This window comes from Herpailurus yagouaroundi, unplaced genomic scaffold (genome assembly GCF_014898765.1).
Source record: "Herpailurus yagouaroundi ecotype Mexico unplaced genomic scaffold, PumYag 67641, whole genome shotgun sequence".
In the NCBI taxonomy this organism is placed as follows: domain Eukaryota; kingdom Metazoa; phylum Chordata; class Mammalia; order Carnivora; family Felidae; genus Herpailurus; species Herpailurus yagouaroundi.
This window is the reverse complement of record NW_024420442.1, coordinates 3,030,184-3,053,413: the sequence shown is the minus strand read 5'-3', so window position 1 is coordinate 3,053,413 and position 23,230 is coordinate 3,030,184. Positions and strand designations below refer to the sequence as shown.

Here is a 23,230-nt window from a genome sequence, read left to right as displayed (position 1 = left end):
TCAAAGATAAATATTTTGAGCGCGCGAGAGAGCACGAGTGGGGAAGGGGCAGAGAGAGAGAAAGAGACACGGAATCCGAAGCAGGCTTCAGGCTCTGAACTGTCAGCACAGAGCCCCACGCGGGGCTCGAACTCACAAACCACAAGATCATGACTTGAGTCCAAGTCAGATGCTTACCCCACTGAGCCAACCAGACGCCCCTAGATAAACATATTTTTTAAGTATGTCATTTAAAGACTTAAAGAGGGCAATGGGTCAAAGTCACCTCATCCAACGGTCCTGCCAGCGGGACGTTGAGTTTTACGCAGGACTATTTCCCCCCCGACCAAGACTGTAATCAGTTCTAGGATAACAGAGTACACCCCTGTTCCCTTTTCCTTTGCATTTCCATTATACTGAGCATACAGTAGGTGCTGTGTAAATTCCCGCTGAGAGACACTTCTTGATTACTTGAATAGCGCGGGTTGGCGGCAGACACTGAGGGAAGAAGCGCCACAGGTAGAGTGACACATTTCACTCCAGAGTGATTTAGCCATTTGCTACTGTGCAGCTTTTTTCCCCCCTCTTCTTTCGGCCCCTTTTGGAATGCACTACGTTGCGCGTTTTAAATTGGTACATAGTATACGGAGTTGCTTGCAACTGCGGTCAGCCCCGTGTCAACATGGTGTCTCCATTTGTCCGCAATTGGAATGGCGTACGGACGATACAAGTGGCTGGCTTGAGACGCGGCGCTGTGGGTGATTTTCTTTGCAAGCGTGACCTTTCCCCTACGTTTTCACAATAAAATACAAAGCTAATGACGCACGGGGCAGAGGTTTTCAAGCTAGCCTCTGAAGAAAAGGCGCCTGGGCGAGCTGACTTTTTTTTTTTTTTTTTTAAGTGTGAAATCCAAACCGAAGTCCCTCCCCAAAGGGCACGGTCCCACTGTCGCACCCGCTCGGAAACCCAGGCCAAAGCGTCGGCCGAGCCGTCGTGCCAGCAATCGTCAGCGGGCGCCTTCCAGGGATTTCACGGACTCAAGTTCCCGAACGTCGGAGAACCTTCCAAAATTCCCTTCCCGAAGTCCCCGCCCCCCGCTCGATTCCGTAGTGCGTCAAAGGCCCGTAGTCGTCATAGGAGGAAAAAAAAAATGTACGTCGCGCGAGATTCGGCGACGGGATTTCGAAGTTAGGGAACAGCCGCGGCGCACGCGTACTGGCCTCACAACCTCGGGGCGGCACGCGGGTAGGTAGGCTGGAACCCAGAGGAGGGGAGGCAGAGCGTGCTGGTGTCTCCCCCGGTCGCCGCGCAGTGTGTGGGTCTGCGGGTCGCTGGAGGTGCGGAGCACCGGGCCTGGCCTGGTCTCCCCGGTGCGCGTGTGACTGCGGCGGGCGCCGTCCTGCGCCTCCGAGAGTTGGAGGAGTGCCGCGGGCGTGCGCCCCGGCGTCGGAACGCGAGCGCGTGCTCGCCGTTTCCTTTTTAACGGTCGCCCCCCACGCACACACTCCAGTCCCCTGAGAGTTGGTCTTCGCGCCTCGGCGCACCCCCTCCTCACCCGGCCCCTCCCACCGACCCCCCCCCCCCCTCACCCGGTTCCCGCTCGCTCCTGGTGGGTAGCCGGCTTCATCCCCGGGGTCCCTGCTTGGGGGCGGAGAAGATGGCTGGCGGACGTCTGCTGTTGGGGGGCGACTTCCTGTCGCCGCCGCCGCTGCCCCCCCTCCCGCCGCCGCCGCTGCCGCCCCTCCCGCCGCCCCCGCCCGAGCCAGTGCTGGAGCAGTGGCGCTATAGCCACGAAAGTGACTGGCAGTGGGCTCTGCGGCGCAGCTTCATCTGTCGGCACCTGCACAGCTATCCCGGGGCTGCCCTGGACCAGCTCCTCGCGCTCTCCGCCGCCTGGACCAACCACGTTTTCTTGGGCTGCAGGTGAGGAAGGTGTGAGGGTGGGGTTACGGACCGGGGCAGGGGGCTCGGTGATGGGGATCGGGATAGAGACGGGGGCAGGATACGGATGAGGACTTAGAGGCTGGATGGAGATTGGGAGGTGCTGGAGGACTCCAGAGGGTTCGGTATTGGTCTGGGGGGTTGGCCGCGCGAGGTGGCAGAGGGTGCGGGAATCGCGGGAGCAGCTCCTCCAGGACCAGGGATGGAAATAAAGCAGCACCTGGAAGACGACTGATGAGAGGTGGTCATTGTGGTGGTGGTTTGGGAGGGCGTGGGAAATGACGAATAGCAGAATCTCGGACCTGCGTAGGACCTTCCAAGGATGCGGTAGCCGCAGAGATATTCGACAGTCGGGGCTTCGAGGGTCTGCTGGGCGAGGGGGAGGGGAGGGATCCCTGCTAGTCTCCTCCTGACCACTCCCTCTTTCCAGCCCCATTAAATAAAACAACACCAGCCCCCCGGCGGGGTTTTACTGTGTTCTGCTGGGGAGGCGGTTTGTATGAGGTCTCTTAGCTGCAGGGTCCGCCTTGCTTGTAGGTTTGCGCATAATGTGCCTGGACGCAAACAAAGAGATGGATATATCTATTCTAAAAATGGATTGCTCTCCTTTCACCTTGCATGTGATCAGAAGGATTAACATTTGGCCTGTGGGTGAGGTTTTAGGGGTGTGGGTGGGTGTGTGTGCGTGTGTGTCTGTGTCCGTGGCCCTTTCCTAGAACCTGGTGCATGTTCTGAACAGGCCTCTTTGAAAGCTCTTTGCATTCAATGGAGACTGCAGTACGGTTCCAACGCGTTAAAACAAAACAAAACAAGACTACTTGGACCTGTGTCCTTCGGAACCCCCCAAACTAATCATGCCTTTGGTAGACTTGAGAGGCTTTTTTTTTTTTTTTTTGACACTTAGGGCTTACGGTGAATTTTTATTAGAATGAGAAATTCTGGAAAATGATCAGATCAGATTCAGCCAATTCAGTTCTAGGAATGACCATAACAGATACAGAAAAATAGGATTGTCCACATCTACCCTTAATTGTTGAACGTAGTATCCAGTATATACTTTGTTTTGCTCACTATTTTTTTCGATCACTATTTTTTTTCCTATCTTCTCTAGGTTAGTATAATTTCTGCCTCCAGAGACAATGATTTCACTGTAGGAACTGGTTACAACTGGGGAAGCCTCAGTTATTAATTTAGATAAATCTAATTGACCTTCACTTAACAATATTATTGTTTGCAGTTGAAAATGTACTTTTATCCTGTAATTATAGATCTCCTTGATATCATAGAAAGTCCCAGGAAATCTGAATCCTGAAGAAAAAATGTACATGGGGGAGAACAGCTATCCTTTGTGTAAATAATCAATCTTACCTTCTCTCTAGAATGTGAGCTCCTTTGGGGAAGAGGTCTTTACTTTCTTGTTCACACCTTTATCCTCAGTGCCCAGAAGAGTGTCTTCTGCGTAATAGCCACTCAGTATATGTGTGGAGTGAACAGATGAATATAGCTTTAAACTGTACAAAATGTATTCATTATTTATGTCTCTCATTTACTACAACAGCCTTGGGAATTAGGTGGTGTCTCATTTTTACAGCTAAATCAATGGAGGCCAAGAAGTTAAGAGACTTTTCCAAGGTCCCGCAGTTGGGGCCAGTACCCAGGTCTTCTGATGCTCTTTCCACTGAGACACAGCTGCCATATTTGGGAAGGATGGACCAGGAGTGAGAGCAAGTAACTGACACAAGTCACATCATTATTATATCTCAGGATTTCGTTCCAAGAACAACAGCCCTTTATGCAACTAGGGCATTAAACAACACAAAACAGGCCAATGGTAGTTGGTGTTAAAAGCTCAAGCATTCAGGACATTTTGTGTGTGTGACACCATTCTTCATCATGTCACATTTGAGTTAAGTCAGTTCCATCCATACAAGAATTGCCGTAACATTATCGAATAGCTTAACTGAAGAACAATGTTTGCATTATATCTGATCACATAGATACAGGAGAAAGGGCAAAGGCAAGAAAGAATCTTGGAAGCTAGGGACCAAGTTTTCCACTTGAGTCAGGCTTTATGTTAGCTGTCATCTTCAGGTGGGTAAAATCTATATTCCAGTACTTGTTAAGGTTGATGTTGGCAGAGCTCATTTTCTGGTCTCTTCCATGAGAGAAGACTGTTTTGTCGAAGGAACTGCAGAATACATGGTGAAACAGCCCGTTCTAAATTTAAATTGTTAATTTGTTGTTGTTCAAAGTTCATCCTTTGACTTTTAGAACAGGTTGCAAATAATAGCACTTTTATTCCCCCACTGGAGGACTTTCTGTGTTCTGTTTTAGTTGGGGCTGAAATAACTCCTCCTAGGTCAAGGATAGCTTTGAAAACTTCTTGGTCATAAGACCCAGCCAGGAGGAGCTCCCACATGATCAGGGAGGCAAACCATGTTTCATTCCTTTTGGTGATAGTAGTGATTTTCCCCACAACAAGCTTGAGTATCTTGTAACAGTGGTTCTCAAACTTAAGCCTCAGAATCACCTGTCAGGCTTGTTAAAACACAGATTGCTGGGCCCCACCCCCAGAGTTTCTGATTCAGGAGGTATGGGGCAGGACCCCCAAATTAGCATTTCTAACAACTGCTTTATAGGTGATACCAGTCCACACTATGAGAACCACTGCTTTATAGGATAAGCAATGTTTTCCAGTCAGCTTTTTCATCATTTTCCGGGCAGCCAGGAAGCTCAAATAGCTGAAATTATTTCTCTTCACTCTTATTTGTCTGTTTCATAAAAGTAAACAACCTCTCAAGATTTGTTTCTGCAAGCAATTTCTAAGATATGTCCTGTGGCTAAAGAAAAGTTAGCACAGTCTTCTAATCAGCTGCACGTACAGCACTTATATAATTGTTTGTATGAATGCCTAGGGAACCGTGCAGTGTTTTACTTAAAAACTGTAGATAATGCAACCACCATATTTAATAAAGCAGAATGTTTGGTTAAGTGGAGCATTCTCTTTTCCAATCGTTCTTCATCGATAGGATCAGAAGAAGAATCCTGGCCTATTGATCTTTGATGAGATGTTAATAGGAAAAAATATATCTTAAGATGAAACCAGGTGTGCCACCTTGATTATTTGTCTCTTCCTTGTTGATAAGAGACTGGTTTCTGGAAGGTAGGTGGCCAGTTGCGTTCACGTTGTGAAAATAACTTTGCATGCCGGTAGCATGCATCAGCCACCAGCTAAAGAAGTGGGAGTGGGAGCTTTCAAAAGATTGATCAATAATCTGGTTGTGTGTTATTCACTTACGATGTTAGGAGTCTTAGTAATAGTTTTGAATAAATAATTTTATACTTGGGAATTCTGATCTTTGCTTAGTTTTGAAACCTCAGCTTTTTTTTTTTTTTTTTGAACCTAGTAGAGCAATTTAATAATTTTTTTTCGATTTTGGAAGCATTGAGGCACCTGGATGGCCCAGTCAGTTAAGTGCCAGACTCTTGATTTCGGCTCAGGTCATGATCTCATGGTTCGTGAGTTCAAGCCCTGTGTTGGGTGCTGTGCTGACAGTGTGGAGCCTGCTTGGGATTCTCTGTCTCCCTCCCTCTCTGCCCCTCCCCCACTCACTCTCAAAAATAAACCTTAAAATATAAATAAATAAAATTTTGGAAGCATTGCTGAATGTTTGTTAAATTTCAAGTGCCACTGTAGATCTTAAGTATGCACGTATCTTTTTTTCACAAATGTAAAATTCATGGGGCACCTGCCTAGGTGGCTCAGTTGGGTAAGTGTCCAACTGTTGATTTTGGCTCAGGTCATGATCTCATGGTTTGTGAGTTCAAGCCCTATATCAGGCTTTGTGCTGACAGCATGGAGCCTGCTTGGGATTCTCTGTCTCCCTCTCTCTCTGCCCCGCCCCTGCTTGCTTGTATGCTCACTCGCGCGCGCGCTCTCTCTCTCTCTCTCTCTCTCTCTCTCAAAATAAATAAATAAAAAGAATGTAAGATTCATAAGGTGAAATGTTTTTGTCTGTTATAAATCCTCTTTATGTATGCCAGGCATGAGGGGACTTGAATAATGTCCTGATTTCCAAAAGCTTCGTACATAATAAGCTGTCTTTGAAGACTCTAAAAACCTGCTGAGGTTGTTTGGTTTTGTTTTTTAAGCATTTATGATCAAGTGGGTAAATTAATAGACATAAATATATAATACGCATGCATTTTAAAATCACTTGATTAGATTTGTCTTAATGACCTTTATTTACATCATGGTCTCTCCGTAAGAGAATATTGTATAGCCATTAAAACTCATGTGGTAAGGGGCGCCTGGGTGGCTCAGTCGGTTAAGCGGCCGACTTCAGCTCAGGTCATGATCTCGCGGTCCATGGGTTCGAGCCCCGCGACGGGCTCTGTGCTGATGGCTCGGAGCCTGGAGCCTGTTTCAGATTCTGTGTCTCCCTCTTTCTCTGACCCTCCCCCATTCATGCTCTGTCTCTCTCTGTCTCAAAAATAAATGTTAAAAAAAATTAAAAAAAAAACTCATGTGGTAATGACGTAGAAAAAAACTTATTGTAAGAACGATGCCGTCACCCTACCAGATTGCATATAGATGATCTGATAGGAATTTTTTGGGGAGTGGTATGGAAAGCATAAAAAAGGAATAAAAAGTAAACTCCAAAATGTTAATGAAGTTATCAGTGGTTGAATTTGCAGGTGCTTTGCTTGGTAGGTTCTCTAAAATTTCTGGAGTAAAGGTGTTACTTAAATCTACAGAGGTGCCTGGGTGGCTCAGTCGGTTAAACATCCAACTTCAGCTCAGGTCATAATCTCACAGTTGGTGAGTTTGAGCGCCTGCATTGGGCTTTCTGCTATCAGCGCAGAGCCTGCTTCAGATCCTCTGTCCACTTTACAATTTGTGGAACCAGGGGCACCTGAATGGCTTCGTCGGTTGAGCGTCCGACTTCGGCTCAGGTCATGATCTCTCGGTCCGTGAGTTCGAGCCCCATGTCAGGCTCTGTGCTGACAGCTCAGAGCCTGCTCCGGATTCTGTGTTTCCGTCTTGTTCTGCCCCTCCCCCACTCACACACTGTCTCTCCCCTTTGAAAATTAAATAAACATTAAAAAAAAAATTTCAGTTTGTGGAACCAGGGGTGCCTAGGTGGTTCAGTTGATTGAGAGTCCAACTCTTGATATCGGCTTAGGTCATGATCCCGGGGTCATGGGATCAAGCCTTGCATCCGTCTCCATGCTGAGCATGGAGCCTGCTTAAGATACTCTCTCTCTGGGGCACCTGGGTGGCTCACTCAGTTAAGCATCTGACTTCAGCTCAGATCATGATCTCATGATTCATGGGTTCGAGCCGTGTGTCAGGCTCTGCTGACAGCTTGCAGCCTGGAGCCTGCTTTTGGATTCTGTGTCTCCCTCTCCCTCTCTCAAAAAAAAAAAAAAAAAGATATCCTCTTTCCCCTTTCCTGTCTCCCTCTGTGCTTGGGTGGCTCAGTCGGTTAAGCATCCAACTTCAGCTCAGGTCATGATCTCATGGTTTCTGAATTTGAGCCCCACATTGGGCTCTCTGCCCCTCCCCTGCTTGCACGCATGCTCTCTCTTTCTCTCAAAAATAAATAAACATCAAAAAAAATTTTTTTAAAGATTCTTGGGGTGCCTGGGTGGCTCAGTTCAGCGTCTGATTTCGGTTCAGGTCATGATCTCACGGTTTGTGAGTTTGAGCCCCACGTCAGGCTCTGCGCTGACAGCCTGCTTGGGATTCTCTCTCCTTCTCTCTCTGTCTCTCCCCCACTCATGCTTGCTAGGTCTCTCCCTCAAAAATAAATTAACATTAAAAAAAAAGGTTCACTCCTGCTCACGCACTCATGCGCTCTCTCTCTCTCTCTCTCTCTCTCTCTCAAATAAAAATAATAGGGGCTCCTGGGTGGCTCAGTTGGTTAAGCATCAGACTTTTGATTTCAGCTCAGGTCTTGATCTCACAGTTTGTGGGATTGAGCCCTCCGTCAGGCTGTGCACTGACAGGGCAGAGCCTGCTTGGAATTCTCTCTCTCCCTTTCCCTCTACCCCTCCCCTACTTGTTCTTGTTCTCTCTCTCAAATAAGATAAACTTAAAAAAAATAAGAGGTATTTTATGGGAACGCAATCCTAAGGGTCTTGTTAAAGACTCTAGGTTAATATTTGCGATGTTCTCTGAAATGTTGAGAGGGACTATACAGTCTTTCCCATTATTATTTGAGCTGGTTGGGTTTCCTCAGTGTTATGACTAATACTAAGCTGTCTGTGTTCACAACCTGTGCAAAGGTTTATTTTTATAGCCCATGGGTGATGTTGAATTTTGTGGCAGATGTAATGAACAGGGAACAGCAAGTAGGTATAATTATTACTACTGTTGGAAGAAACCCGAGACAAAAGTGAATGGAATGAGCACCGGATGCATGCCATTTACAGCTGTACAGCATATTTGGAATCAGGCCGGAATTGAAGGTCTGGAGGGTATGCCTGGAACTCAAGGTGAGTGGCTTGAGTATAGTACCAATTCAGGTAGCAAAAGTGGCATTACAGGTTTAAGATTTATAGACTTTCATTTTCACAGTCATTTGTGTTCATCCTATACCTTGGAAATTGAACTCCCAAATATGGATGGAAGTGATATATAGAAAGTACAGCGTTTGAGGCTCTACTTTCTGCTGTTTAGATAAGAATAAGTGGACACAAGGTTGCTCTTGGCATTTCCATACCGATAGCAGCAGCAGTAGCAATTATCGGTGGAGAGTGCAGGTTACGACTGAGCTAGCTTGTGGTAATCTGTCTGTGAAGGCCGCCGCGTCTCGATGCTCCGCTTTGCGAGGAAAGCTGTCCGATGGGTGTGGAAACGGTTGTGCCAAAAGTGGGAAACGTTACCCTCCTTCAAGTTCAGAACCTATTCATGTAAAGGGGTGATAGTTACTCGTATTCAGAACTTTCTTCCCAAATGGCACCCAGAGTCTCTCTTTTGGTCATTGGCCAGGAAAGGCTCTCAAGGTAGGCAGGGTGAGTAGGTCCCCATGATAACAAAAACTTCACTTGAGCCCGTATGTTTGTTTCTCTGCAGTTATATGATAGTCTGTCAAGCAGCCAATCTGCTTTTTAAGGAGCCCTTTTAAAAATCGTTTTGGGGGCGCCTGGGTGGCGCAGTCGGTTAAGCGTCCGACTTCAGCCAGGTCAAGATCTCACGGTCCGTGAGTTCGAGCCCCGCGTCGGGCTCTGGGCTGATGGCTCAGAGCCTGGAGCCTGTTTCCGATTCTGTGTCTCCCTCTCTCTCTGCCCCTCCCCCGTTCATGCTCTGTCTCTCTCTGTCCCAAAAATAAATAAACGTTGAAAAAAAAAATAAAAAAAAAATAAAAATCGTTTTGGGGTGCCTGGGTGGCTCAGTCGGTTAAGCGTCCGTCTTCAGCTCAGGTCATGATCTCATGGTTCCTGAGTTCAAGCCCCGCATTGGGCTCTGTGCTGACAGCTCAGAGCCTGGAGCCTGCTTCGGATTCTGTGTCTCCCTCTCTCTCTCTGCCCCTCCCTGACTCCTCGTGCTGTCTCTCTCTCTCTCTCTCTCTCTCTCTCGCAAAAATACACATTAAAAAAATTAAAGTAACACACAAAAGTAAAAGACCTTAATGGACCTCCACGTGCCCATCACCTGACTTCGGAAATATCAACAGTCTGTCATGCTGTCCTTCTCGTTTCATCTATTATGCCCCCCGTTCCTTGTGGGAGATAGTCTGGAGTATATTAAAATCTTGGGGTACCTGGATGAGCATCAGACTCTCAATTCTCTCTCTCCCTCTCTGCCCCCACCTTGCATTCTCTCTTCTCTCTCTCTCTCTAAATAAATACACTTTCCAAATACTTCAGTATGTATCTGTACCAGATAATTTTTTTAATTTATGTTTTTTAAGTTTATATGTTTGAGTGAGTGACAGAGAGAGAGCAGGGAAGGGGCAGAGAGAGGGGGGGAGAGAGAATCCCAAGCAGGCTCCACACTGTCAGCACAGAGCCTGATGCAGGGCTTGAACGCATGAACTGTGAGATCATGATCTGAACCGAAATTGAGTGAGATACTTAACCAACTGAGCCACCCAGGCACCCCAAGAATTTTTAAAAATAGAGTTATGATGCCATTATTTACACTCAACAAAATGAGCAATAATTTCTTAGAATCATCCAATGTCCATGTTCAGTCTTCTCCATTTGTCTCAAAATGTATTTCTTTTAGGATTTTATTTTTTAAGTAATCTCTACACCCAACGTGAGGCTCGAACTCACAACCCCGGTGATCAAGAGTTGCATGCTGTACCGACTTAGCCAGCCAGGTGTCCCTCAAAATGTGTTTTACAGTTGGTTTGTTTGATTCATGGTCCAGACCAGGTCCATATGTTGTATTTGGCTGATCTGTCTGCTTTAACCTGTAAACCCATTCCCCTGTCCTTTTTATTTTCACGCTATTTGATGAAGAAATTGGATTGTCACATAGTGTTTCCTTCGTTCTGGATTTGGCTGGCTATGTTCTTGTGGTGATGTTTAACATATTCCTGGGAATTAGGGGCTTGATTAGGTTTGAGTTCGATTATTTAGAGGGCCAGAATACTTTATAGATAGTGCTTTGAAATTCCTGTCATCACGTAAGGGGACACATGTCTGCTTGTCTCATTTTTCGTGATACTAAGATTATAAAGTTCCCATCCACTTTTTTGAATTGAAATTTTCATTGAGATCATTGTAGCTTCACACGCAGTTGTAAGAAATAATACAGAGATGCCCTGCATTCTTTAATCAGTTCCCCCAATGATAACATTTTGCAAAATTATTGTGTAATATCACAATCAGGATAATGCCTTTGTTCACAATCCACTGATTTTATTCAGATCCCCCCAGTTTTACTAGTACTCGTGTGTGTACTCAACTTACTTAGTTGAGTACAGCTTATTACATGTGTAGGTTTGTGTAGCCACTACCATAGTCAAGATATTGAACAGTTCGGGTACCACAAGGATCCCTCTCGTGACCCTTTTATAAGCACATCCCTTTCCTTGCCCCTCGTATGCAATATTGTGTGTATCTGTTTAATTCCTTTTTATTGCTGAGTAGCGTTCTGAGGTGTGTATGTACCAGAGCTTAACCACTCACCTGTTGAAGGACTTTTGGGCTGACTGCACGTTTTGGCTGTTACAAATAAAGCTGCTGTAAACGTTCACGTACACGTGTTTGTGTGAACATAAGATTTGATTTCTCTGAGATAAACGGCCTGAAAAAAGTGCAGTTGCTAGGTCCTGTGGTAATTGTGTGTTTAATTTTGTAAGAAACTTCCAAGTTGTTTTCTAGAATGGCCCTTCCAGTTTACACTCCTACCGGCACATATGAATAATCGCATTCTGTGTCCTTGTCAGCGTTTGATGTCGCTGTTTTTTACTTAGCCATTCTGAGGGTGTGTTGTGATACCCCGTTATGGTTTTAAATTACATGTTCTCTGACGATTAATGGTGTTGACCATCTTTTTGTGTGCTTATTTGCAGTGCGCCTGTCCTCTTGGTTAAATGTTGTTCACGTCTTTTTGTTCATTTGTAAATACATATTTTTTACGGTTGCATTTTGAGAGATGTTTGTACTAGATACTCGTTTTTTTGTCAAGTGTGTGGTTTGCAGATATCTCTCCCAGTCTGTAGCTTGTCTTTTCATCCTCTTCGCAGGGGCTTTAATTTTGATGAAGTCCTTCTTACCAATTTTGCCTTTTATGGGTCATACCTTTGGTGTCCAGTATGAGAACTGTTTGCCTAGCCCTAGATGCTGAAGATTTCTCCTGTATTTTTCAATCAGTTTTGTAGTTTTACATTTTACATTTAAGTACATGATACATTTCAAATGAATTTTTGGATGAGAAGTAAGGTTTAGGTTAAGGGTTTGTTTTAAACATTTACTCATTTTTGGGGCGGGCGCAAGGGGGGAGGGGCGGAGAGAGGGCAACAGAGGATCTGAAGCAGACTCTGTGCTGACAGGCTGACAGCCCGATGTGAGGCTCGAACTCCCGAACCGTGAGGTCGTGACCTAAGCCAGAGTCGGATGCTTAACCGACTGAGCCAGCCGGGAGCCTGTAGGTTGAGGTTCTGTTTGTCGCCTAGAGATGCCCACTTACTCCAGCACCATTGGTTGAAAATGCTGTCCTTCTGCTGTTGAGTTGCTTTTGCAGCTTTGTCAACAATTAGTTGAGCATGTTTCTGGGAGTTGTTTCTGGATTCTTCCCCATCAGCTTTTTACCTAATAGATTTAGCAGCCGTTGCTGATTATTTCTTAGTTGCTCAGAGGTACGATTTATACAGGAAAATTCCAGATAAATGCTTGCTTTCTTCCTTTAATACTACCTGTTTTGGAATAATGACTTGATTCCCTTACTGATGCTCAAGTTGTCTCACTTTGCCGGTAGTAGTGTATTCAGATTGGCTTCTGAGTCCATTTGACACAACCCATGAGGTCTTTCATAGCTTTCTTGTTTCCAAGCACAGTAATCTCTCCCACGTTCATCTTGTACATTTCCTGCTCCAGACTTGGAATCAGCCATTCCCCTAAGGACCCCGGTTCCTTTTTGTGGGAAATGGCAGAGACCACAGTCTGGATGTTAACAACCCAGCCACTCTTAACACTCTTAGTACTTCTATAAATATATAAACTGGTTATTTACGTATAGTATACATATATGATAGAAAAAAATGAATCATGAGTCTATATGAGTACTTGCAAATCGAAGATAAGATCTTCCCCTAAATATTTTAAAGTTTATTTATTTATTTAGAGAGTGAGAGAGAGTGCAAGTGGGTGGAGGGGAACAGAGAGAGGAGAGAGAGAATCCCAAGTAGGCTCTGCGCTGGTAGTGTGGGCCTGAATTTGACGAAGTGAGATCGTGACCTGAGCCGAAATCAAGAGTCAGACGTTTAACCCACTGAGCCACCCAGGCGCCCCCACTTAAACTTCTTGATTTTATGTTTTGTGTCTTCTTTTTTTTTTTTTTTAATTTTTTTTCAACATTTATTTATTTTTGGGACAGAGAGAGACAGAGCATGAACGGGGGAGGGGCAGAGAGAGAGGGAGACACAGAATCGGAAACAGGCTCCAGGCTCTGAGCCATCAGCCCAGAGCCCGACGCGGGGCTCGAACTCACGGACCGTGAGATCGTGACCTGGCTGAAGTCGGACGCTTAACCGACTGCGCCACCCAGGCGCCCCTGTTTTGTGTCTTCTAATGAAATAACATAATTACTCATTTGATAGGTAAATGTTTTAGAGTAGATTCTTCAGTTTTATAGCCAAGATGCTCTGTTGATAAGGTCCTCTGGGAGCAATTACAAGATTGGCTCATTTAGAAGCTTTTTTCAAAACGACATTCTTGTCTGTTTTAACTATAGATTATATTAATTTAAATAGGTACAGCCCACGCCTGATGGAAAAAATTCTGCAAATGGCTGAAGGTATTGATATTGGGGAGATGCCTTCATATGATCTGATGCTGTCCAAACCTTCCAAAGGTCAAAAACGTCACCTCTCAACATGTGATGGTGAGTATGCTTGTTTCTGGAAGGTGGGATTTGAAGAAACGACATGGCTTTTTCAGAATGATAGGAGCGTGCTATGTGATTTTAAATAGCATGGGTAACATTGGACTTACGTAAAAGAGTTTTAACTTTTAGTTATGTACAGTATTTTGTTGTTGTTTTTCCCGAGGATGCTAAATAGAACTGAACACTAAGAATACTGAGGTCACACTATAATGCTATCCTTGAAGTCCATGCCATGGAACCTCCCTCCAAATAGAACAGCCTTATTACTCTGATCATTAGAACATCTAAGTAACTAAATGCTCCTGGATGGGTCCAAGATGGACCAGCTTTCTACTGAACGGTGTTACAGGGAGGAAGCTCTAGTGTCTGCTGTAGCCTCGACAGAGAGTTCTTCCGTAGCTTTAAATTTGATATCCCCCATAAATCATTAGTTCCCAGCTGCTATTTGTTCTAGAAATGAAACATAGCAAACCGCCCTTTTGTGCTGAATAGGTCGGAACTAAGATTTTGACTTGAAAACCTTTGGGGTCTTTTGATGATGATTATTCTTTGAGTTTTAGTCACAGGTCTGTAGAGAACGATCACAGAGTCACTCACCCCTGGTACCAAAGAGAGAGGCTGTGTAAACGCCACTGGCCGTCATCTCTTTTGCATCAGAGCCATCTGTTCCATTTGCAGGTTTTCAGAAGGGCGCCTTTCAGCACAGGTGATGTGAGAGTATACTGGAACTACCTCTTCCTCAGTGCACTTCACCTGTGCTTGAACTCATTGGCTACAAAAGTTTCCACCAGTCACGTGTGGTGGTGCCCTGTGTACTTGATACAGTGGCATATTTTCTATCAAGTTCCTTCCCTTACACTTAGGACAGGGAACATCCGTCCTTATGCTGGAATCCTACGTTGATACTTGACTCCCTTTGCCTAGATGACCTGAAGTTTTTGTGATGGGAAGTATCTTGTACCGACAGTGCCACTTGCAAATAATACAGTTGGTGCTCTTTTCCTGTTTGCTTCTTTTGAAATATTCCCTCTTTAATGAATTGTAAATTTCACTCATTCTATAGGTCAAAATCCTCCTAAAAAGCAAGCCGGTTCCAAATTCCATGCGAGACCTCGTTTTGAGCCTGTACATTTTGTAGCTAGTAGTTCAAAAGATGAAAGACAGGAAGATCCTTATGGCCCTCAGACAAAAGAGGTAAATGAACAAACACATTTTGCCAGCATGCCGAGAGACATCTACCAAGATTATACTCAAGACTCTTTCAGTATACAAGATGGGAATTCTCAGTATTGTGATTCATCGGGATTTATTTTCACAAAAGACCAGCCTGTAACAGCCAACATGTATTTTGACAGTGGGAACCCTGCCCCAAGCAGCACATCCCAGCAGGCAAACTCTCAGTCAGCTCCTGAGCCTTCACCGTCACAGACATTTCCTGAGTCAGTGGTAGCTGAGAAGCAGTATTTCATTGAAAAATTAACAGCGACTATCTGGAAGAACCTTTCTAATCCAGAGATGACTTCTGGATCTGATAAAATTAATTACACGTATATGTTAACTCGGTGTATTCAGGCATGTAAGACAAATCCTGAGTATATATACGCTCCTTTAAAAGAAATCCCTCCTGCTGACATCCCCAAAAATAAAAAACTTCTAACAGATGGTTATGCTTGTGAAGTTAGATGCCAAAATATCTACTTAACCACAGGTTATGCCGGCAGCAAGAATGGGTCCAGGGATCGCGCTACTGAGCTAGCTGTAAAACTCTTGCAGAAACGTATTGAAGTTAGAGTTGTCCGACGGAAATTCAAGCACACGATGGGGGAGGACCTTGTGGTGTGTCAGATTGGCATGCCTTCCTATGAATTTCCTCCAGCTCTGAAACCACCAGAAGAGCTGGTGGTGCTGGCCAAAGATGCTTCTGGGCAGCCGATTTTTAATGCTTCCGCCAAACACTGGACCAATTTTGTCCTTACGGAAAATGCAAACGATGCCATTGGCATCCTTAACAATTCTGCCTCATACAACAAAATGTCAGTTGAATACAAGTACGAGATGATGCCAAATCGCACGTGGCGTTGTCGAGTGTTCTTGCAAGATCACTGTTTAGCTGAAGGTTACGGAACCAAAAAAACAAGTAAGCACGCAGCTGCCGATGAGGCTTTGAAAATCCTTCAGAAAACACAGCCCACTTACCCATCTGTCAAAAGTTCACAGTGCCAAACAGGTTCTTCACCCAGGGGATCTGGAAAGAAGAAGGATATAAAGGATCTCGTAGTTTATGAGAATTCTTCGAACCCGGTGTGCACACTGAACGACACCGCTCAGTTTAACCGGATGACGGTCGAGTACGTGTACGAAAGGATGACGGGCCTCCGATGGAAGTGCAAGGTGATTCTGGAGAGCGAAGTAATTGCAGAAGCAGTTGGGGTGAAGAAAACCGTCAAATACGAAGCTGCTGGAGAAGCTGTAAAGACCCTCAAAAAGACCCAGCCGACCGTCATTAACAACTTGAAGAAAGGAGCTATTGAAGACGTGATTTCAAGAAATGAAATCCAGGGCCGCTCGGCAGAGGAGGCTTACAAACAACAAATCAAGGAAGATAACATAGGAAATCAGCTGCTGAGAAAGATGGGCTGGACGGGTGGCGGGTTAGGTAAATCTGGCGAGGGCATTCGGGAGCCCATCTCCGTCAAAGAGCAGCATAAGCGAGAAGGGCTGGGTCTCGATGTAGAGAGGGTGAACAAAATCGCCAAGAGAGATATTGAACAGATCATCAGAAACTATGCCCGCTCGGAGAGCCACACGGATTTGACTTTCTCTACGGAGCTGACTAACGATGAGCGGAAGCAAATACATCAGATTGCCCAGAAGTACGGTCTTAAGAGTAAGTCGCATGGGGTAGGCCACGATAGGTACCTGGTGGTAGGTAGAAAGAGACGGAAGGAAGACCTCCTAGATCAGCTCAAACAGGAAGGCCAGGTGGGGCATTACGAGCTTGTGATGCCTCAAGCAAATTGAGATGTTGCTAATTTATTTTGGAAATGCCCGACGAGGCAGATTTGTGAATTAAAGAAATGCTACATGTCCTGACTGCAGAGTATATTCATTCTTAAGATGTTTCACCTTGTTCATTTCATATAGTGCTTTATTAGGTATTGGAACCCGAAGAATTCGGTCCACTTGTATTAGCTTCATTCAGCAGAGGATACTGTGCGGTTATTGTTTGTGTCTCTGATATCGCTGTGTCCCTCAGATTTTGCTAGTTTGTACAAAGCGAGAACACACGTCCAAATGGAATTTCACCCCGAGAGAGAAATTCTCATTTGAAAGGGCATAGCACAGCAATCTGCAACAATATGTAAAGTTGATATCGACGACAATAAAACTACCGTCTTAATTCCAGACTTACTGAAAATGTCAGATCGTTTTGTATTACTATTTTCATCTTTGTGTGAAGCCAGTTAAAGAATGTTTAACAGTAAATTGTGCTGTACGTGTAAATGTCCTTACCGACTAAATGATGTAAAACTTTCTTAAAGTAATTTTAGTGTTCCTTTATTTATAACTTCTACCACGTGGTTTCCAGAATATTGAAAGTGATTTACTGTATCTTGTGATATAGGAGTTTTAACCAATTCTAGTTTTCATGCTGAGAGAGCACTACTTGAGAGAGCAGTTGAAAAGTTTCAAAAACTTTGATTCAGTCTGAAGAAAGGAAGCTGGAGCTGTTTGTTCTTGGTGCCTTGCAGAGAGACTCACAGCAACTCTCCGTTATAGCTTTTTCACACGGTTTGGACGTACCGCACGTCCGAGGCGGCCACAACCGTGGTAGAACTTGGTAAAAAGACTGCAGATACATTGGTGCTTTGATGAAAAGGTCAGTTGGCCGGTCCCTCTCTCAAAAAGCTTACCAAGCCCCAAAAGCCAACTTTGTAACATATTTAAAACTGCTATTTTCGCTTATTTCTGGAATGTAAAAAAAAATGTATAAAAAGAATTAGCATATGCTTCCTGAATAAAAAGGAGCCAAAGTTGATCAAAATGGTGGCGTGCTTATTTCCGGGCAGCAGCCTAGTGGCGACACTCTGGATCTTTGGAGGGGGGAAGTGGTGTTTGCACAAAATATTTCCACCCCAGAGCGCATGTGGATGAACATAAAAGGACTTGGCAGATACGAACAGCTAGCCAGTCACCCGTCACGTTTTCCTATGGCCCAGCCTGCTGGCTGCAACCAGATCTCAGGCTGTTTACTTTTACGTGATTTGGGTTTTGTATCTCAGAGCAGGTATTAATATTTACAGTGTTACTATTTAGAGAGGACTATTCATATCGATAGTTAAACACTCCCAACGAAATGACAGGGCAGTTAGGTTGCTCACAGTGTCTTAAAACGTTTAGCACCTTATCTGACATGCAGTCGGCCCACCATAAACAGTAATTTCCTTTCCCCTCTATTTTGCATGAAGAAGCTGTCCATGGTAGTTAAACCGATATTTTAAACATATAAAGGGATTCACTTTTACACCTGGATCTCCATCTTTTAGTCACCCACGGTGATTAACTGTGCGTGATGTTTGCTTCTCACTGACTCCCTTTCTTCCTACAGTGGGTGGCCTTTCCTGACGTTGGTAGAAAGAGCAACAAGGTGTGCGTTCTGTTTCGGCCCTTCACATTTTAACAATAGCAAAGGGAACAGAAGCCGGCATGTTTATGGATTTTACAGGATTTTTTCTTTTTTTCTCCACCCCACAAGGCTCATGCCAAACTTGAGAAGCTGCGGTTCAGCTAGTGAGTTGGAAAAGCCAGCCTTCGTTCCCTTGAGTAGGAGTTGGCTTTGGGGATCAAGGGGTGTGAGAGAACTCCTTTCTCTCTTTACGTTGCTTTCCTCTTCCCAGCATGATTTTGGGGGCGGGGCTGGGTGGGTGGGGTGGGAAGTAGGGAAATGTTATCTATGAATCTGGTTTACTTAGATTAAGTTCAACGGAACAGAATATTAATGTGGTCACAGTTAAGGCTCCCAAATAATTGGGCCAAATTGTGTGTGTGTGTGTGTGTGTGTGTGTGTGTGTGTGTGTGTACATATATATGCATACATACACAATTTGTGGAGGGTGGGGGACAAGTATATATTTGGTTCTGGATTTGAGGGTCCAGATTTCCTAACTTCTTAGGTTAGCTTTCCTATTGACGTGGAATTAGGGTGAAGTCACTTACCTCTGTTTGAAAATAAAATCTGTTGAGAAATGGGTTTAATGAGAATGAGCTGTTGGGCAACCTTGCTGCTCTATTTTGTCCCCGTTCTGTTGGCTCCTGTATTTTCCCTTTCTTCAAAATTGCAGTCATTTTAAACTCAGTACCTTTGCTATAAAACCAGCACGCATACATGAGCTGCTTCAAGTTTTATTTGAATTACTTACATACGTTATACTGAGGAAGTAACTCAGTTATACATAGCCTTGAGTCTCACAGATTCACTTTTTAGATTTTTCTCCTCCCCTTTGATTGCAAAATGAATGGGAATTTCATGCATTCTGTTGGGATTCTATTTTTAGTAGAATACAATGCATTCACTTTGCTGTGATAACCCCTGAAGCTAGAGATGGGTCCTAAATAAATAAAGGACTCTTGATTACAACTTTGGTTCTTCCTCATACCCCCACCCCGGTACCAGCAGGTGCAGAATTGGAGACTCAAGTTCAAATCACACTGTCATTTTATAAAGGGACCTCCAAATCTGTTTTAACTTGTTGGTTATAATTATATGCAGGCAGCCTGTGGCATTTGTAAAAAAAAAAAAAAAATTGTAAAGAAAAAAAGGCAAATTAGCATTAAATGTTTGAATGAATGGTTTTTGTAGTGCCTTTGACCTCGAGATATGATGCTTTTCAGAGATCAGCTTCATCAGCTTATTGACTCGGGTGTAAGGTTTTCAAAGGATTACCCCATGAAACAAATTGGGAATAGGGTTTCTCAGGAGGTGTGTGAAAAGAAAACAAAAATTAAATCTGCGCACTCCGCGTCTCACCTTAATTTTTTCAAGTGTGACGAACAGTGTCAATATTTAAGGTACCCAGCCACGGTAGGGTGAAAAAGTTAATGTCAAACTAATCTACCAAATAGCAATGTAACGTGGCTCTACTTCGAAGCAGAAATGGACTTAAGGGAAAATCGTGAGCACATGTAAGGATGCTGCCGCCTCTGACGTGTTGAACGCTCTCTGCCACGGAGGCCCCTCTAAGTGCCGCGTCTTAGAGGCTGAGTGAGTACACACACCGTAAAGACTCCGTTTAAGGTCATCTCGCCCCTACCCCGAACGAGAGAGGAGAGTTTCTAGGAAGTCCCTGCTCTGGCGTCTTTAGCGCGAGCTAGGCTGCTCCTAGGGAGAGAGCGGTTTTGTTTAAACAAGGGCAGACTGAGGCTACCTGTACGCCCCAACTTCATGCGGGGGTTAAAGTACCGGTCTAGAGTAGTTTGTGCTATTTGTTACAAGCCAGGGCTTTTGAAAGGGGTGGAATGTCAGGATCGACAAGTTAGGTTCTCGGTAGGGGAGGGTGCCGGGAACACCCACGTGCGTCGACGCCCCCGCCCCCCCCCCCCCCCGCTTCATTCGCTTGATTGACCATACTGTATGCTGAAGGAACTTCGTTTTATTTAACAGTTTTACATTCTTGTTAAAACGTTAAAAAAAGAACAGAGCATTAACACTTATGACGAGAAAGAAGGTCCTCTCCAACAAGATCTACTCCTCTTGTTCCTCTCGCAGAGTGTTGTGATTTTGCTTTCACCATGTTTATTTCAAGGGGGAAAGTGAGTAGCTGTGAGATTCCAATAAGTTAATACTAAAAGTTCATAGTGAGCTAAAATATAATTATACCTTGACTACAAAATTTTAAGGTTATTTTTATTTACAAGTTTTGAAAAATGTACATTTTTTTACATGGGTTACTTGTGCAAAGTTTGATTTAGAAGAGTGACAAATGCACAAAAGGGGACGATGGAACATTAGACGAAACATGTACAAGCCTTGTCCCACGCTGCTGCTGAAACATACTATCTAAAGTATAAATATCCACAGAAAGAACGTTAAGGTTCTTATAATACTGAAAGGGAAGAAGAGACTAAAAGCATGCAGCATGAACTCAGGAGTCGAGTGGAAAAACAGTTTGCCACAGACAGGCTCCCTTCCTTGGGCTAATTAAAACTCTAAAAAATGATGGGGGATTAGAAGTCTATCTAGAGTAGCACTTCTCCTTTAAAAAGATTCAAGGATCTCCAACGTTCCCTAGCTTCAAACTAATGATTGTTTCCATTCCTCTGCTCCCACACCTCTTCAAAAAGCAAAAACCCAGAAGACGACCTCGGTCTTCTGAAACTTAGCGTGGGTGAGCCCGGCGAGCATCCCGCAAGGAGAGGACGTGTCAGTTACGGCGATCGCTGCGCGCCTGTGGCGGAGCCCTTTCGCTGACCGTTCCCTTCCTACCGGTAAAGACCATCTTGTAATTCGTACTGGTTGGACCTTACCATCCTAGCGTTTGGGGCTTCCATTGCTCTTTCAAAATGGGTGTTTACATGGATCTGTTCCCCCGTTTTCCATAGGCCATATTGCAAACATTCACGTCTAAATCCAACACGAGTGAAGGGCCGGCCAGGATGAAACACTTCAGCAGTCGTTTTGTTAAAAATAACATCCTGGTCATCGAGCTGTGCGCAAGCACCACTTGTGTAACGGTTCACTTTAAAAGCTCAGTGTAAAGCACAGTAGCACAATCCTGCCCTAAAACTGGAGATGAGACACAACAGAAAAGGAGTTGAGCATTAGTCAATTTTGCACGTAACCCAGGTACAGTACATTTGATCTCCTAGAGGGTGTTTTCTGATGTTCAAGGAGAGGGGAGAAGGGGTAGGAAAAGCTTGGCAAGGGAAGATGGAAACAGCACAACAGCTATTTTGCTTTTAATAAAGTAAATGTAATGACACTGAAGAATAGGGAGGTGACAAACACATCAATATAGATTTTTCTCTTGACCGGCCTCTTCTTTCGCTGCACCCGGGTCAACAATCACGCCAGCTCTGTTCTACTATCGCAGAGACACGTTTTTCATATTCCCGCTTGTTCTCCTGGTACAGCTGAGCAGCCTGGCTGTTCGCTGGGCTATTGGGATTGGGTTCATCCAATAGAGACTATAGAAACAATTTGTAACAGGTCAGTCCCTCGATGCAACGAAGTATATATTCCAAACAATCCGCTGAACTGTCCTAAGTAACGACTACATTTGCTCTCTTAGCATCCTAACCTAGAGTACCATCAATCCATCCGCTGCTCGCTAGGCAAATACGTGATTTCGGGGCGCTTGGGTCTTAATGACCCGCCCTTTGCCTTAAGGTAGGACTGTCAGAAACAATTCAAGTGCTAATATACACACAGCAAAGGCCATAGGTGGTCACATTAAAGAACAATCACCTGTATGGATGTTAAAATGGAAGACACGTCATAGGTTGGACTCCAACGGTTCTGAAGTATGTCCAGACATATACTACCATCTGCATAGACTGAGAGCATAGAAGCGGTACGTTAAACACAATAAAACCCGTTAATATTGTAACACAGTCAAGACAAGTACAGTCAAGAATACTTTGCTCGTGAGGCTTAAAAAGACTCCTAAACTGCTTCTCACTTAGCTTCCTAAAAAGAGTCCTCATCACTGCTAGTGAAATAATCCGAGAATGCCAAATAGAATTGGTATGAAACTAGAAGCTACTTTGTGCTCTTTCTTCTGAAAAGACTGCCGTATTATCCAGGATATCACACACGTTTTTCCGGCAGGGTCCCTACGCATCCCGATTTGTGGGAAATATATTCCACAAAATGTGTAAACTCGGTCTCTTATCTGAAATAACGACAGATAGCGCAGAGTTCGCAAAGTCTCATTTTTGACATGAAGATAAGAATATCTGATATCCTGGAAAATACTTTACTAACCTGAATGAAAAGCAAGCTGTTCTGAGGCTTACTACGAGGAGAGAAAGGGGAAAAAAAAAAAAAAAAAAAGGCAGAAGGTAAGTTAGGGATCACCTGTGCTGCTTTTCCGATACACTGTAGCCCCTCAGCCACAGAATCTGATACTCACTGGCTCTGGAGTGGGGCCAAGGCATCTGTATTTTTGAAAACGTTCCACGGTAATTTTGATCTGCATCTAAATTTGAAAACTGTTGTTCTAAATAAATAAACTGTTCTAACGTGAAAATAACCACGCCACAAGACTACCCCAATCCCAGCCTGACATTAAAAGGAAACATCAAGAGCATCCTTATTTTTGTGCAATAAGTGAATGACAAAGATCATCAGCACCAGGCGGCTTGCAGGCTCCAAGCAAAGGCAAAGTGCCTTCACTGCTTCAGTTCTGTGACTAGAGATCAAGACAGCAACAGACCCTCACGGACGAGTTCAGTTTTCAGGAAACAGCAAGATGCCTAAACAAATGCCCAGGTACTATAGACTGATAAGTAGGAAACGTGAGACACCTCCATAATTAACAGTGTACCCGTTTAAAATGTTGCATTAAGGGGCGCCTGGGTGGCACAGTCGGTTAAGCGTCCGACTTCAGCCAGGTCACGATCTCGCGGTCCGTGAGTTCGAGCCCCGCGTCGGGCTCTGGGCTGATGGCTCAGAGCCTGGAGCCTGTTTCCGATTCTGTGTCTCCCTCTCTCTCTGCCCCTCCCCCGTTCATGCTCTGTCTCTCT

The 23,230-nt window shown here is 44.6% G+C and overlaps 2 protein-coding genes across 2 annotated transcripts in view; one reads left to right on the top strand and one right to left on the bottom strand.

Moving 5' to 3' along the window:
- Positions 1-1,205: 1,205 nt before the first annotated feature.
- NKRF (NFKB repressing factor) lies at positions 1,206-17,531 on the top strand. Its single transcript, XM_040467928.1, has 3 exons — positions 1,206-1,902; positions 13,353-13,483; positions 14,550-17,531. The coding sequence occupies exons 1-3, from the start codon at positions 1,637-1,639 to the stop codon at positions 16,505-16,507; spliced, it is 2,355 nt and encodes a 784-aa protein (XP_040323862.1). The 5' UTR covers positions 1,206-1,636; the 3' UTR covers positions 16,508-17,531.
- A 2,585-nt stretch (positions 17,532-20,116) lies between these two features.
- UBE2A (ubiquitin conjugating enzyme E2 A) overlaps positions 20,117-23,230 on the bottom strand; it is a 10,243-nt gene continuing 7,129 nt past the window's right edge. Inside the window, exons 5-6 of the mRNA XM_040468039.1 lie at positions 21,951-22,039; positions 20,117-21,670 (exon numbers count right to left, since the gene is read on the bottom strand). Coding sequence (XP_040323973.1) covers positions 21,542-21,670; positions 21,951-22,039 — 218 coding nt within the window. The 3' untranslated portion in view covers positions 20,117-21,541. The remainder of the gene's footprint in view (positions 21,671-21,950; positions 22,040-23,230) is intronic.